At 42.9% G+C, this 17,828-nt stretch overlaps 1 protein-coding gene across 1 annotated transcript in view; it reads right to left on the minus strand.

The window, feature by feature from the left end:
* Positions 1 to 17,828, minus strand: part of dync2h1 (dynein cytoplasmic 2 heavy chain 1) — a 328,531-nt gene that overhangs the window by 196,280 nt on the left and 114,423 nt on the right. The window contains exons 60-65 of the mRNA XM_082956441.1: positions 3,917 to 4,040; positions 3,438 to 3,559; positions 3,186 to 3,272; positions 2,882 to 3,008; positions 2,205 to 2,346; positions 1,932 to 2,041 (exon numbers count right to left, since the gene is read on the minus strand). Of these exons, the coding sequence (XP_082812567.1) occupies positions 1,932 to 2,041; positions 2,205 to 2,346; positions 2,882 to 3,008; positions 3,186 to 3,272; positions 3,438 to 3,559; positions 3,917 to 4,040 (712 nt within the window). The remainder of the gene's footprint in view (positions 1 to 1,931; positions 2,042 to 2,204; positions 2,347 to 2,881; positions 3,009 to 3,185; positions 3,273 to 3,437; positions 3,560 to 3,916; positions 4,041 to 17,828) is intronic.

Here is a 17,828-nt window from a genome sequence, read left to right on the forward strand (position 1 = left end):
AGAAGAAAAGGGCAACCAGTGAAGAACAAATACCATTGAAAATACAGCCCATCTTTACAGTTGAAGTCGGAAGTTTACATACACCTTAGCCAAATACATTTAAACTCAGTTTTTCACTATTTCTGACATTAAATCTTAGTAAAAATTCCCTGTCTTAGGTCAGTTAGGTTCACCACTTTATTTAAAAAATGTGAAATGTCAGAATAATAGTAGAGAGAATGATTTATTTCAGCTTTTATTTCTTTCATCACATTCCCAGTGGGTCAGAACTTTACATACATTCAATTAGTATTTGGTAGCATTGCCTTGAAATTGTTTACCTTGGGTCAAATGTTTCGGGTAGCCTTCCACAAGCTTCCCACAATAAGTTGGGTGAATTTTGGACCATTCCTCCAGACAGCTGGTGTAACTGAGTCAGGTTTGTAGACCTCCTTGCTCACACATGCTTTTTCAGTTCTGCCCACAAATGTTCTATAGGATTGAGGTCAGGGCTTTGTGATGGCCACTCCAATACCTTGACTTTGTTGTCCTTAAGCCATTTTGTCACAACTTTGGAAGTATGCTTGGGGTCATTGTTCATTTGGAAGACCCATTTGTGACCAAGCTTTAACTTCCTGACTGATATCTTGAGATGTTGCTTCAATATATCCACATAATGTTTCTTCCTCATGATGCCATCTATTTTGTGAAGTTCACCAGGCCCTCCTGCAGCAAAGCAACCCCACAACGTGATGCTGCCACCCCTGTGCTTCAGTGTTGGGATGGTGTTCTTCGGCTTGCAAGCCTCCCCCTTTTTCCTCCAAACATAACGATGGTCATTATGACCAAACAGTTCTATTTTTGTTTCATCAGACCAGAGAACATTTCTCCAAAAAGTACGATCTTTGTCCCCATGTGCAGTTGCAAACCGTAGTCTGGGTTTTTTATGGCGGTTTTGGAGCAGTAGCTTCTTCCTTGCTGAGCAGCCTTTCAGGATATGTCAATATAGGACTCATTATAACTGTGGATATAGATACTTTTGTACCTGTTTCCTCCAGCATCTTCACAAGGTCCTTTGCTGTTGTTCTGGGATTGATTTGCACTTTTCGCACCAAAGTACGTTCATCTCTAGGAGACAGAACGCGTCTCCTTCCTGAGCGGTATGACGGCTACGTGGTCCCATGGTGTTTATACTTGCGTTCTATTGTTTGTACAGATGAACGTGGTACCTTCAGGCGTTTGGAAATTGCTCCCAAGGATGAACCAGACTTGTGGAGGTCTACAATTTTTTTTCTGAGGTCTTGGCTGATTTCTTTTGATTTTCCCATGATGTCAAGCAAAGAGGCACTGAGTTTGAAGGTAGGCCTTGAAATACATCCACAGGTGCACCTCCAATTGACTCAAATTATGTCAATTTGCCTATCAGAAGCTTCTAAAGCCATGACATCATTTTCTGGAATTTTCCAAGCTATTTAAAGGCACAGTCAACTTAGTGTATGTAAACTTCTGACCCACTGGAATTGTGATATAGTGAAATAATCTGCCTGTAAACAATTATTGGAAAAATGACTTGTGTCATGCACAAAGTAGATGTCCTAACCGACTTGCCAAAACTATAGTTTGTTAACAAGAAATGTGTGGAGTGGTTAAAAAACTAGTTTTAATGACTCCGACCTAAGTGCATGTAAACTTCCGACTTCAACTGTATGTTTATTTATTTTCCCTTTTGTACGTTAACTATTTGCAAATCTTTACAACACTGTATATCGACATAATATGACATTTGAAATGTCTTTCTTCTTTTGGAACTTCTGTGAGTGTAATGTTTACTGTTAATTTTTTATTGTTTATTTCACTTTTGTTTATTATCTATTTCACTTGCTTTGACAATGTTAACATATGTTTCCCCTGCCAACAAAGCCCCTTGAATAGAGAGAGAGAGAGAGAGTAACCTGCAGTATAACCAGGGCGTTCTCCATAGACAGGTCATCTGAGGGTAGGCCTTCACTTTTCCAGATCAGCTGCTCACTCTCAGAGCACAGGAAGTGCCGCAGGTCAAACTCTGAACACACACACAGTCACACACACACACAGTCACACACACAGTCACACACACAGTCACACACAGTCAGAGAAAGAGAGGAGAGAGACAACGGTTGAGTGTGTGTGACTGTGAGTGTGTGACTGTGAGTGTGTGACTGTGAGTGTGTGACTATGTGTCTTACTCTGTAGTCCAGAAGCCTTCATCCATGTCTCCAGGCTGTTTCGTCTCCTGTCCTCTGGAGCAGCAGACAGGTATGTGATGAAGGCTGCTGCCAGCATCGCTCTCTTAGGCAATGTATCCAACTCCTCAGTGATCTCATCCACCTGACACACACAGACACACACACTACACTCAGCTGCAGGCCATTTAAGGTGAGCTGACTTAGTTTGTATTACGTAAAGAGCAGCTCAGGTAGAACTGCCGAAGAAACACAGTGAGAACAGACCCAGCCCAGGACTCAGTGCCAGAACATCTGTTCTGTGTTGAGACTAAACGAGCCCCAGAACATTTGATGAGCAATAGGAACAGAGCGCTGCAACCAGGGTTCATACACTGACTGTGGGAGTGTGGAGAGGTGAGTGTGTGTAAGTACGTGAGTAGCAGGTAAAGCAGTCACTGGTGAGGGCTCCAAGTGGGACAGTGTGTGTGTGTGTGTGTGTGTGTGTGTGTGTGTGTGTGTGTGTGTGTGTGTGTGTGTGTGTGTGTGTGTGTGTGTGTGTGTGTGTGTCTCTCTCTCTGAGGGAGACAGTGGGAGATTGAGTGCTTTAATTAAGGAGCGGACAGATGCTGGAGAGAGAGGAGTAAAAACAGCCAGGAGGGACCGAGACAGCAGGATAAATCCCCGCTCTTCACAAACACCTGGGCATTCCAGCGTGTGTGTTCTCCGTCCAGTTGGTGTATGAGTTGCTCTGCTGCCTGGATGGTCTCCTGGGCCTTACTGACCTCAGCCTCCAGCTTAGCTGCCTCTGTAGTACGAGACTGGAACCTAATGAGAGAGATGGATGGAGGGATAGAGAGGGGAGGGAGAGAGAGCGAGAGAGACAGAGAGGGGAATAAGGGCCAGATGAGTATTCCTGTAACTTGTCTCTACAACGGAGCAGAGTTAATCAGTGAGACAGTAGAAGAGATTGAGGCTGTCAAGGGATGGAAAAAATAGACTTACTTTTCTTTCAGCTCGTTGACTTTCTGCCCCACAGAGTTGAGCTGTTCCTCCAGTTTAGTCTTCCGACTCTCTGTCTTTCTCAAGTTCCTACACACACACACACACACACACACACACACACACACACACACACACACACACACACACACACACACACACACACACACACACACACACACACACACACACACACACACATCAAATGATGCTTGAGGATTAGGCGCGTGTGCATGCGTAAGTGTATATACTCACTCCAGTAGTCCAGCCTGTTCTCTCTCCAGGGGCTCTATCCTCTCCAGGACGTGTGAGTACTGTACATTGGCCTTCAGCCAGGCTGCCAGTGGAGCAGCCGCAGCACTTGCACGCTTAGCATTCTGACAACAACAAGAACACAACCTGGAGTAAGAGCAAGGAGGCTTATATGAGGAGGCTCAAATGATCTCTTCAGCTTGACCGCTATTAGCTAACCGCTTCTATAAAGGTACATAGGTGTCTGCCTGTAGCTGTAGCGCAAGGTTAATAGTAGTTAACCATCACATCATATACATCAGTGTTAGTTGTTCTCCCCTAAGGGGGAAGGTAGAAGTTTGCCCTAACCACTGAAACAGGGTCAAAACAAGTTCCCACCCTAATGGTTAAGAGTAGGATAATCTGATCCTAGATCTGTGATCAGGTACAACTTCCACCTTGAGTTGTAGCACTAGGCTAACTGGCAAGGCTAACTAGTTCACCTTGGGGTCGAAGGAGGCCTTGTTTCTGGTCAGTAGCTCCTCCACACTCTGACGGATCTCGTGACTGATGTTCCTCGCCTCAAATGTGGCTATGTCCTCTCTCACCCCCCTCTTAGCCAGGAAACTACAGAGAGAGACAGAGACGGAGAGGGAGACGGAGAGGGAGACAGAGAGGGAGACAGAGAGGGAGACAGAGAGGGAGACAGAGAGGGAGACAGAGAGGGAGACAGAGAGGGAGACAGAGAGGGAGACAGAGAGGGAGACAGAGAGGGAGACAGAGAGGGAGAGAGACAGAAAGAGATAGTGAGAAGAGAGAGACATAGAGGGAGACAGAGAGAGAGACAGAAAGAGAGAGAGAGAGACAGAAAGAGATAGAGATAGTGAGAAGAGAGAGACAGAGAGGGAGACAGAGAGGGAGACAGAGAGAAAGACAGAGAGAGAGACAGAGAGAGAGACAGAGAGAGAGACAGACAGAAAGAGAGAGAGAGACAGAAAGAGATAGAGATAGAGAGAAGAGAGAGACATAGAGGAGACAGAGAGAAGATAGACAGAGATAAGAGATAAGAGAGACAGAGAGAGAGACAGAGGGAGAGAGAGACAGACAGAAAGAGAGAGAGAGACAGAAAGAGATAGAGATAGAGAGAAGAGAGAGACATAGAGGAGACAGAGAGAAGATAGACAGAGATAAGAGATAAGAGAGACAGAGAGAGAGACAGAGGGAGAGAGAGACAGACAGAAAGAGAGAGAGAGACAGAAAGAGATAGTGAGAAGAGAGAGACAGAGAGAAGAGAGACAGAGAGAAGATAGAGACAGAGACTTACATATCTGATAATGAGGCAGCTAATGTTAATTCAAGCCTGAAGTTATTGAAGTAAAACTTCTAACTCTAATTAAGAGCTAACAGTGACAAATCACCCGGTTTATTACTCATATACATCCTAACACACTCTGTATCACACACACACACACACTTCCTAACACTGCTCAGAGCGGCTGCACTCACTCAATTAACACAATCATCAACGGCAGATTAGGTTTTCTCAGACACTTCCTCTAGAATGGCTTGCAGACTAATGAGTGTTACTAATGACTACAACAAGCCATTTAACAGAATACACTATGGATGGACACATACACACACTGACAGAATACACTATGGATGGACACATACACACACTGACAGAATACACTATGGATGGACACACACACACTGACAGAATACACTATGGATGGACATATACACACACTGACAGAATACACTATGGATGGACATATACACACACTGACAGAATACACTATGGATGGACACACACACACTGACAGAATACACTATGGATGGACACACACTGACAGAATACACTATGGATGGACACATACACACACTGACAGAATACACTATGGATGGACACACACACACACTGACAGAATACACAATGGATGGACACACACACACACACACACACTGACAGAATACACTATGGATGGACACACACACACACACTGACAGAATACACTATGGATGGACACACACACACACACTGACAGAATACACTATGGATGGACACATACACACACTGACAGAATACACTATGGATGGACACACACACACTGACAGAATACACTATGGATGGACACACACACACACATACACTGACAGAATACACTATGGATGGACACAGACGTAGCAGTCAGACATAGCAGTCAGAAGTCCTTTGTCCTCGTCGTGTCCCATGTAAATATATATTTTTCTTCGCATATCTTTTTATATATATATATATATATCTTCTAAAAACTCAACTTCAAAACACTCTCCTGCAACCCGCCTCATCAAATGTGGTGCGAATCTGTTTGTTTCTTTTAAAAGTATTATTCACCTCAAATCTGAAATCCACAACAGAAGCTAGCCAGAAGTTAGCCAGTTCACTAGCTAACGTTAGTATTCAGCTAACCACGGCTAGCGGTCATCAGCTATCCTTTAGCTCGGAAAGCTATCCCAGTTTTGTACAACGCGACTCAGACCAGAGCATACGGAACCTATTTTCTCTCCATATCCCCTGATTCCTAGCGCAAGCTCTGGACATTTACACCTGGATCTTGCAGCTAGCTAGCTGCTATCCGAGTGACTATTGGCTAACGTCGGTCCCAGAGCAAACACCAATTATTCCGGAGCTAGCCAGCTGAATAGTTCCATCAGCCAGTCCTGGGCTACAATCACCTATCCGGACCCGTTTTACTGCCGCTGCGGAGCCCCACCGGGCCTTCACGACTGGACTACCAACGTTATCTGCCCGAGGAAGTTATTCAACTGGCCCCTCCGTCGCAACGTAACCTGAACGCCCATTAGCTGTCTTGAGCATATCGGCTGTTAGCTGAATAGGTCTATCAGACAATTTTCCTGGGCCACTATAACGATTTTGCCAATTGGATTGGTCCCTTCTACCACACGGAACCCCACTAATCTACCGACGAAAACGCACGAGGTGGCTAAAAACAGACCTCCGTCTTCTGCTAGCTTGCAACCCATGACCCGGCTAGCTGTCTGAATCGCCGTGACCCCAACCAACCTCACTACTCACTGGACCCTTATGATCACTAGGATAAGCATGCCTCTCCTAAATGTCAATATGCCTTGTCCATTGCTGTTCTGGTTAATGTTTATTGGCTTATTTCACTGTATAGCCTCTAGCCCTGCTCATTATACCTTATCCAACCTTTCAGTTCCACCACCCACACATGCTATGACATCTTCTGGTTTCAATGATGTTTCTAGAGATAATATCTCTCTCATCATCACTCAATGCCTAGGTTTACCTCAACTGTATTCACATCCTACCATACCTTTGTCTGTACATTATACCTTGAATCTATTTTATCGCCCCCAGAAACCTGCTCCTTTTACTCTCTGTTCCGGACGTCCTAGACGACCAATTCTCATAGCTTTTAGCCGTACCCTTATCCTACTCCACCTCTGTTCCTCTGGCGATGTAGAGGTTAATCCAGGCCCTGCAGTGACTAGCTCCACTCCTATTCCCCAGGCGCTCTCTTTTGTTGACTTCTGTAACCGTAAAAGCCTTGGTTTCAAGGCTTTTTACACATTAGAAGCCTCCTCCCTAAGTTTGTTTTATTCACTGCTTTAGCACACTCTGCCAACCCGGATGTCCGAGCCGTGTCTGAATCCTGGCTTAGGAAGACCACCAAAAACTCTGAAATCTCCATCCCCATCTGCAACATTTTCCAACAAGATAGAACGGCCAAAGGGGGCGGTGTTGCAATCTATTGCAGAGATAACCTGCAGAGTTCTGTCTTACTATCCAGGTCTGTACCCAAACAATTTGAACTTCTACTTTTAAAAATCCACCTCTCTAAAAACAAGTCTCTCATCGTTGCCGCTTGCTATAGACCACCCTCTGCCCCCAGCTGTGCTCTGGACACCATATGTGAACTGATTGCCCCCCATCTATCTTCAGAGATCGTGCTGCTTGGTGACCTAAACTGGGACATGCTTAACACCACGGCCATCCTACAATCTAAGCTTGTTGCCCTCAATCTCACACAAATTATCAATGAACCTACCAGGTACAACCCCAAAGCCGTAAACACGGGCACCCTCATAGATATCATCCTAACCAACTTGCCCTCTAAATACACCTCTGCTGTTTTCAAACAAGATCTCAGCGATCACTGCCTCATTGCCTGTATCCGTAATAGGTCAGCGGTCAAACGACCTCCACTCATCACTGTCAAATGCTCCCTAAAACATTTCAGCGAGCAGGCCTTTCTAATCAACCTGGCCCGGGTATCATGGAAGGATATTGACCTCATCCCGTCAGTAGAGGATGCCTGGTTATTCTTTAAAAATGCCTTCCTCACCATCTTAAATAAGCATGCCCCATTCAAGACATTTAGAACCAGGAACAGATATAGCCCTTGGTTCTCTCCAGACCTGATTGCCCTTAACCAGCACAAAAACATCCTGTGGCGTTCTGCATTAGCATCGAACAGCCCCCGTGATATGCAACTTTTCAGGGAAGTTAGAAACCAATATACACAGGCAGTTAGAAAAGCCAAGGCCAGCTTTTTCAAGCAGAAATTTGCTTCCTGCAACACAAACTCAAAAAAGTTCTGGGACACTGTAAAGTCCATGGAGAATAAGAGCACCTCCTCCCAGCTGCCCACTGTACTGAGGATAGGAAACTCTGTCATCACCGATAAATCCCATATAATTGAGAATTTCAATAAGCATTTTTCTATGGCTGGCCATGCTTTCCACCTGGCTACCCCTACCCCGGTCAACAGCACTGCACCCCTCACAGCAACTCGCCCAAGCCTTCCCCATTTCTCCTTCTCCCAAATCCAGTAAGCTGATGTTCTGAAAGAGCTGCAAAATCTGGACCCCTACAAATCAGCCGGGCTAGACAATCTGGACCCTTTCTTTCTAAAATTATCTGCCGAAATTGTTGCAACCCCTATTACTAGCCTGTTCAACCTCTCGTTCGTGACGTCTGAGATTCCCAAACATTGGAAAGCAGCTGCGGTCATCCCCCTCTTCAAAGGGGGAGACACTCTTGACCCAAACTGCGACAGACCTATATCTATCCTACCCTACCCTGCCTTTCTAATGTCTTCGAAAGCCAAGTTAACAAACAGATTACCGACCATTTCAAATCCCACCGTACCTTCTCCACTATGCAATCTGCTTTCAGAGCTGGTCATGGGTGCACCTCAGCCAAGCTCAAGGTCCAAAATGACATCTTAACCGCCATCGATAAGAAACAATACTGTGCAGACGTATTCATTGACCTGGCCAAGGCTTTCGACTCTGTCAATCACCACATCCTCATCAGCAGACTCAACAGCCTCGATTTCTGAAATGATTGCCTTGCCTGGTTCACCAACTACTTTTCCGATAGAGTTCAGTGTGTCAAATCGGAGGGCCTGTTGTCTGGGTCTCTGGCAGTCTCTACGGGGGTGCCACAGGGTTCAATTCTTGGGCCAACTCTTTTCTCTGTATACATCAATAATGTCGTTCTTGCTGCTGGTGAGTCTCTGATCCACCTCTACGCAGACGACACCATTCTGTATACTTCTGGCCCTTCTTTGGACACTGTGTTAACTACCCTCCAGACGAGCTTCAATGCCATACAACTCTCCTTCCGTAGCCTCCAACTGCTCCTAAATACAAGTAAAACTAAATGCATACTCTTCAAACGATCGCTGCCTACACCTGCCCGCCCGCCAGCATCACTACTCTGGACGGTTCTGACTTAGAATATGTGGACAACTACAAATACCTAGGTGTCTTGTTAGACTGTAAACTCTCCTTCCAGACTCACATCAAACATCTCCAATCCAAAGTTAAATCTAGAATTGGCTTCCTATTTCGCAACAAAGCATCCTTCACTCATGCTGCCAAACATGCCCTCGTAAAACCGACCATCCTACCGATCCTCGACTTCGACGATGTCATTTACAAAATAGCCCCCAACACCCTACTCAACAAATTGGATGCAGTCTATCACAGTGCCATCCGTTTTGTCACCAAAGCCCCATATACTACCCACCGCTGCGATCTGTACGCTCTCGTTGGCTGGCCCTCGCTTCATACTCGTCGCCAAACCCACTGGTTCCAGGTCATCTACAAGACCCTGCTAGGTAAAGTCCCGCCTTATCTCAGCTCGCTGGTCACCATAGCAACACCCACCCATAGCACGCTCTCCAGCAGGTGTATTTCACTGGTCACCCCCAGGGCCAATTCCTCCTTTGGCCGCCTCTCCTTCCAGTTCTCTGCTGCCAATGACTGGAACGAACTACAAAAATCTCTGAAACTGGAAACACTTATCTCCCTCACCAGCTTTAAGCACCAGCTGTCAGAGCAGCTCACAGATTACTGCACCTGTACATAGCCCAAACAATTACCTCATCCCCTACTGTATTTATTTATTTTGCTCCCTTGCACCCCAGTATTTCTACTTTGCACATTCACCTACTGCAAATCTACCATTCCAGTGTTTTGAATTGCTATATTGTATTTACTTTGCCACCGTGGCCTTTTTATTGCCTTTACCTCCCTTATCTCACCTCATTTGCTCACATTGTATATAGACTTGTTTTTGTAATGTATTATTGACTGTATGTTTGTTTTATTCCATGTGTAACTAATTCTGTGTTATATGTGTCAAACTGCTTTGCTTTATCTTGGCCAAGTCGCAGTTGTAAATGAGAACTTGTTCTCAACTGGCCCACCTGGTTAAATACACACACACAGACAGAATACACTATGGAAGGACACACACACTGACAGAATACACTATGGATGGACACACACTCACACACTGACAGAATACACTATGGATGGACACACACACTGACAGAATACACTATGGATGGACACACACTGACAGAATACACTATGGATGGACACACACTGACAGAATACACTATGAATGGACACACACACACACACTGACAGAATACACTATGGATGGACACACACACACACTGACAGAATACACTATGGATGGACACACACTGACAGAATACTCTATGGATGGACACACACACACTCACACACACACACACACACACACACACACACACACACACACACACACACACACACACACACACACACACACACACACAATACACTATGGATGGACACACACACACACTGACAGAATACACTATGGATGGACACATTCACACACTGACAGAATACACTATGGATGGACACATTCACACACTGACAGAATACACTATGGATGGACACACACACACACACACTGACAGAATACACTATGGATGGACACACACTGACAGAATACACTATGGATGGACACATACACACACTGGCAGAATACACTATGGATGGACACACACACACACACACACTGACAGAATACACTATGGATGGACACACACACACACACACTGACAGAATACACTATGGATGGACACACACACACTGACAGAATACACTATGGATGGACACACACACACACACACTGACAGAATACACTATGGATGGACACACACACACTGACAGAATACACTATGGATGGACACACACACACACACACACACACACACACACACACACTGACAGAATACACTATGGATGGACACACACACACACACACACTGACAGAATACACTACGGACACACACTGACGGCTGTCTGGTCGTACTAAAATGTTGACACAGAAGTGAAAAATAATTCCTGTCCCGTCGTGTCAATTTTGTTCCTGTACTGTCCTGATCCCGCAACAGTTGTATAACCCCGGAACGTCCTTGTCCCTTCCAGATAACAATCAATCCCATCCTGTCCTGTGCTGTGCTGTGCTCATTTTTACGCACAGAAATACAGTACCAGTCAAAAGTTTGGACTCACCTACTCATTCAAGGGTTTTTATTTTTTACTATTTTCGACATTGTAGAATAATGGTGAAGACATCAAAACTATGAAATAACACATATGGAATCATGCAGTAACCAAAAATGTGTTAAACAAACCCAAATATATTTTATATTTGAGATTCTTCAAATAGCAACCCTTTGCCTTGATGACAGCTTTGCACACTCTTGGCATTCTCTCAACCAGCTTCATGAAGTAGTCACTTGGAATGCATTTCAATTAACAGGTGTGCCTTGTTCAAAGTTAATTAGTGGAATTTCTTTCCTTCTTAAAGCATTTGAGCCAATCAGTTGTTTGAGCCAATCAGAAGATAGCCCTATTTGGTAAAAGACCAAGTCCATATTATGGCAAGAACAGCCCAAATAAGCAAAGACAAACAAGAGTCCATCATTACTTTAAGACATGAAGGTCAGTCAATCCGGAACATTTCAAGAACTTTCAAAGTTTCTTCAAGTGCAGTAGCAAAAACCATCAAGCACTATGATGAAACTGGCTCTCATGAGGACCGCCACAGGAAAGGAAGACCCAGAGTAACCTCTGCTGCAGAGGATAAGTTCATTAAAAACTTACCAGCCTCTGAAATTTCTGCCAAATAAATGCTTTACAGAGTTCAAGTAACAGACACATCAACATCAACTGTTCAGAGGACACTGTGTGAATCAGGCCTTTACGGTCAAATTACTGCAAAGAAATCCCTACTAAAGGACACCAATAAGAAGAAAAGACTTGCTTGGCCCAAGAAACATGAGCAATGGACATGAGACCAGTGGAAATTTGTCCTGATGAGTCCAGATTTCAGAGTTTTGATTCCAACCGGCGTGTCTTTGTGAGACGCAGAGTAGGTTAAATCTAGACTTGGTTTCCTCTATCGTAATCGCTCCTCTTTCACCCCAGCTGCAAAACTAACCCTGATTCAGATGACCATCCTACCCATGCTAGATTACAGAGACATAATTTATAGATCGGCAGGTAAGGGTACTCTCGAGCGGCTAGATGTTCTTTACCATTCTGCCATCAGATTTACCACCAACGCTCCTTATAGGACACATCACTGCACTCTATACTCTTCTGTAAACTGGTATTCTCTGTAAACCCGTCGCAAGACCCACTGGTTGATGCTTATTTATAAACCCTCTTAGGCCTCACTCCCCCCTATCTGAGATATCTACTGCAGCCCTCATCCTCCACATACAACACCCGTTCACTCCCCCCTATCTGAGATATCTACTGCAGCCCTCATCCTTCACATCTGCCAGTCACATTCTGTTAAAGGTCCCCAAAGAAAACACATCCCTGGGTCGCTCATCTTTTCAGTTCGCTGCAGCTAGCCATTGGAACGAGCTGCAACAAACACTCAAACTGGACAGTTTTATCTCAATCTCTTCATTCAGAGACTCAATCATGGACACTCTTACTGACAGATGAGGCTGCTTCGTGTGATGTATTGTCGTCTCTACCTTCTTGCCCTTTGTGCTGTTGTCTGTGCCCAATAGTGTTTGAATACATGTTTTGTGCTGCTACCATGTTGTCATGCTACCATGCTGTCATGTGTTGCTGCCTTGCTATGTTGTTGTCTTCAGTCTCTCTTCATGCAGTGTTTTCTCTCTTGTCGTGATGTGTGTTTTGTCCTATATTTACACTTCCGTTCAAAAATTTGGGGTCACTTAGAAATGTCCTTGTTTTTGAAAGAAAAGCACATTTTTTTGTACATTAAAATAACATCAAATTGATCAGATATGCGGTGTAGACATTGTTAATGTTGTAAATGACTATTGTAGCTGGCAACGACAGATTTTTTATGGAATATCTACATAGGCGTACAGAGGCCCATTATCAGCAACCATCACTCCTGTGTTCCAATGGCACGTTGTGTTAGCTAATCCAAGTTGAGAATTTTAAAAGGTTAATTGATCCTTAGAAAATCCTTTTGCAATTATGTTAGCACAGCTGAAAACTGTTGTCCTGATTAAAAAAATAATACAACTGGCCTTCTTTAGACTAATTGAATATCTGGAGCATCAGCATTTGTGGGTTCGATTACAGGCTCAAAATGGCCAGAAACAAAGAACTGTCTTCTGAAACTCATCTGTCTGTTCTTGTTCTGAGAAATGAAGGCTATTCCATGCGAGAAATTCAAAAGAAACTGAAGATCTTGAACAACGCTGTGTACTACTCCCTTCACAGAACAGCACAAACTGTCTCTAACCAGAATACAAAGAGGAGTGGGAGGCCCCGGTGCACAACTGAGCAAGAGGACAAGTACATTAGTGTCTAGTTTGAGAAACAGACGCCTCACAAGTCCTCAACTTGCAGCTTCATTAAATAGTACCCGTATAACACCAGTCTCAATGTCAACAGTGAAGAGGCGACTCTGGGATGCTGGCTTTCTAGGCAGAGCTGCAAAGAAAAAGCCATATCTCAGACTGGCCAATAAAAATAAAAGATTAAGATGGGTAAAAGAACACAGACACTGGACAGAGGAAGATTAGAAAAAAGTGTTACGGACAGACGAATCTAAGTTTGAGGTGTTTGGATCACAAAGAACATTTGTGAGATGCAGAAAAAATGAAAAGATGCAGGAGGAGTGCTTGACGCCATCTGTCAAGCATGGTGGAGGCAATGTGATGGTCTGGGGGTGCTTTGGTGGCGGTAAAGTGGGAGCTTTGTACAGGGTAAAAGGGATCTTGATGGAGGAAGGCTATCACTCCATTTTGCAATGCCATACCCTGTGGACGGCACTTAATTGGAGCCAATTTCCTCGTACAACAGCACAATGACCCAAAGCACAGCTCCAAACTATGCAAAAACTATTTAGGGAAGAAGCAGTCAGCTGGTATTCTGTCTATAATGGAGTGGCCAGCACAGTCACCGGATCTCAACCCTATTGAGCTGTTGTGGGAGCAGCTTGACCGTATGGTATGTAATAAGTGCCCATCAGGCAATCCAACTTGTGGGAGGTGCTTCAGGAAGCATGGGGTGAAATCTCTTCAGATTACCTCAACAAATTGACAAATAGAATGCCAAAGGTCTGCAAGGCTGTAATTGCTGAAAATGGAGGATTCTTTGACGAAAGTAAAGTTTGAAGGACGCAATGATTATTTCAATTAAAAATCATTATTTCTAACCTTGTCAACATCTTGACTATATTTCCTATTCATTTTGCAACTAATTTCATGTTTGTTTTCCATGAAAACATGGACATTTCGAAGTGACCCCAAACTTTTGAACGGTAAGTGTATATATTATTTTAGTGGTGTATTATTGTTTCATTCACACCTACACTGTTGGCACTTTAATCTAAAATAATAATAATTATAATGCTTGATATAGTTTTGTCATTATGGCTAATAATGATATATACAGGTGTATTATAATATATCCCAACACATATGATAATATACTGTTATATCTTAAAGCGGCAGATACTTGCCTCTTTAGTGTCCTAAGTTTTCATAACTGTAACCTTAATTGCCTACCGTCTGTAAGCTGTTAGTGTCTTAACGAACGTTCCACAGGTGCATGTTCATTAATTGTTCATGGTTCATTGAACAAGCATGGAAACAGTGTATAAACCCTTTACAATGAAGATCTGTGAAGTTATTTGGATTTTTACAAATTTTCTTTGAAAGACAAGGTCCTGAAAAAGGGACATTTATTTTTTTGCAAGGCTGTAGTTGCTGCAAATGGAGGATTCTTTGACGAAAGAAAAGTTGAAGGACACGATTATTATTTCAATTAAAAATCATTATTTATAACCTTGTCATCGTCTTGACTATATTTCCTATTCATTTAGAAACTCATTTCATTATGTTTTCATGGAAAACAAGGACTTTTCTAAGTGAACCCAAACTTTTGAATGGTAGTGTATAATATATACAGTGAGGGAAAAAAGTATTTGATCGCCTGCTGATTTTGTACATTTGCCCACTGACAAAGAAATGACCAGTCTATAATTTTAATGGTAGGTTTATTTGAACAGTGAGAGACAGAAAAACAACAAAAAAATCCAGAAAAACGCATGTCAATAATGTTATAAAATGATTTGCATTTTAATGAGGGAAATAAGTATTTGTTTGTTAAGGAATTATTGAAAATTATTTCAGTAATGCAATATGCTACTGTGATATTTGGTTGTCTTACCTATTTTCGTTAAATGCACTGACTGTAGACCTAAGTATCTCTAGATGAGAGTGTATTCAAAATTACCTACAGTTGAAGTTGGAAGTTTACATACACCTTAGCCAAATACATTTAAACTCAGTTTTTCACAATTTATTACATTTAATCCTAGTAAAAATTCTCTGTCTTAGGTCAGTTAGGATCAGCACTTTATTTTAACTTGTTAGGATAGGAGGCAGTATTTTCACGGCCGGATAAAAAACATACCCGATTTAATCTGGTTATTACTCCTGCCCAGAAACTAGAATATGCATATAATTATTAGCTTTGGATAGAAAACACTCCAAAGTTTCTAAAACTGTTTGAATGGTGTCTGTGAGAATAACAGAACTCAAATGGCAGGCCAAAACCTGAGAAGATTCTGTACAGGAAGTACCCTATCTGACCATTTCTTGGCCTTCTTTGTCATCTCTATCCAAAACAAAGGATCTCTGCTATAACGTGACATTTTCTAAGGCTCCCATAGGCTCTCAGAAGGCGCCAGAACGTTGAATGATGACTTTGCAGCACATGGCTGAAAAACAGTAGCGCATTTGGTAAGTGGTCGATCTGAGAACAATGAGACGGGCGTGCGCAATGCACGTGAAGAGTCCATTTTAGATTTTGAGTCTTTGAACTGAAAGGACGTCTCCCGGTCGGAATATTATCGCTTTTTTTACCAGAAAAAATGCATAAAAATAGATTTTAAACAGCGTTTGACATGCTTCGAAGTACGGTAATAGAATATTTTGACATTTTTTGTCACGATACGCGTCCGCGCGTCACCCTTCGTTACCCTTCGGATAGTGTCTTGAACGCACGAACAAAACACCGCTATTTGGATATAACTGTGGATTATTTGGAACCAAACCAACATTTGTTATTGAAGTAGAAGTCCTGGGAGTGCATTCTGACGAAGAACAGCAAAGGTAATCCAATTTTTCTTATAGTAAATCTGAGTTTGGTGAGTACCAAACTTGGTGAGTGTCAAAATAGCTAGCCTGTGATGACGAGCTATCTACTCAGAATATTGCAAAATGTGCTTTCACCTCAAAGCTATTTTAAAATCGGACACCGCGATTGCATAAAGGAGTTCTGTATCTATAATTCTTAAAATAATTGTTATGTTTTTTGTGAACGTTTATCGTGAGTAATTTAGTAAATTCACCGGAAGTGTTCGGTGGGAATGCTAGTTCTGAACGTCACATGCTAATGTAAAAAGCTGTTTTTTTATATAAATATGAACTTGATTGAACAAAACATGCATGTATTGTATAACATAATGTCCTAGGAGTGTCATCTGATGAAGATCATCAAAGGTTAGTGCTGCATTTCGCTGTGGTTTTGGTTTTTGTGACATTATATGCTACCTTGAAAAATGGGTGTCTGATTATTTCTGGCTGGGTACTCTCCTGACATAATCTAATGTTTTGCTTTCGTTGTAAAACCTTTTTGAAATCGGACAGTGTGGTTAGATAAAGGAGAGTCTTGTCTTTAAAATGCTGTAAAATAGTCATATGTTTGAAAAATGGAAGTTTTCGGATTTTCGAGGAGTTTGTATTATCATTGGATATTGGAGTGGTGTTCCGCTAGCGGAACGTCTAGATGTAAGAGTTAAGAATGTGAAATGTCAGAATAATAGTAGAGAGAATGATTTATTTCAGCTTTTATTTCTTTCATCACATTCCCAGTGGGTCAGAAGTTTACATACACTCAATTAGTATTTGGTAGCGTTGCCTTTAAATTGTTTAACTTGGGTCAAACATTTCAGGTAGCCTTCCACAAGCTTCCCACAATAAGTTGGGTGAATTTTGGACCATTCCTCCTGACAGACCTGGTGCAACTGAGTAAGGTTTGTAGGCCTTCTTGCACGCACACGCTTTTTCAGTTGTGCCCACACATTTTCTATAGGATTAAGGTCAGGGCTTTGTGATGGCCTCTCCAATACCTTTACTTTGTTGTCCTTAAGCCATTTTGCCACAACTTTGGAAGTATGCTTGGGGGTCATTGTCCATTTGGAAGACCCATTTGAGACCAAGCTTTAACGTCCTGACTGATGTCTTGAGATGTTTCTTCAATATATCCACATAATGTTTCTTCCTCATGATGCCATCTATTTTGTGAAGAGCACCAGTCCCTCCTGCAGCAAAGCACCCCCACAGCATGATGCTGCCACCCCCGTGCTTCACGGTTGGGATGGTGTTCTTCGGCTTGCAAGCCTCCCCCTTTTTCCTTCAAACATAATGATGGTCATTATGGCCAAACAGTTCTATTTTTGTTTCATCAGACCAGAGGACATTTCTCCAAAAAGTACGATCTTTGTCCCCATGTGCAGTTGCA

The sequence above is a fragment of the Salmo salar genome, chromosome 09 (assembly GCF_965601325.2).
Source record: "Salmo salar chromosome 09, fSalSal1, whole genome shotgun sequence".
Taxonomy (NCBI): Eukaryota; Metazoa; Chordata; class Actinopteri; order Salmoniformes; family Salmonidae; genus Salmo; species Salmo salar.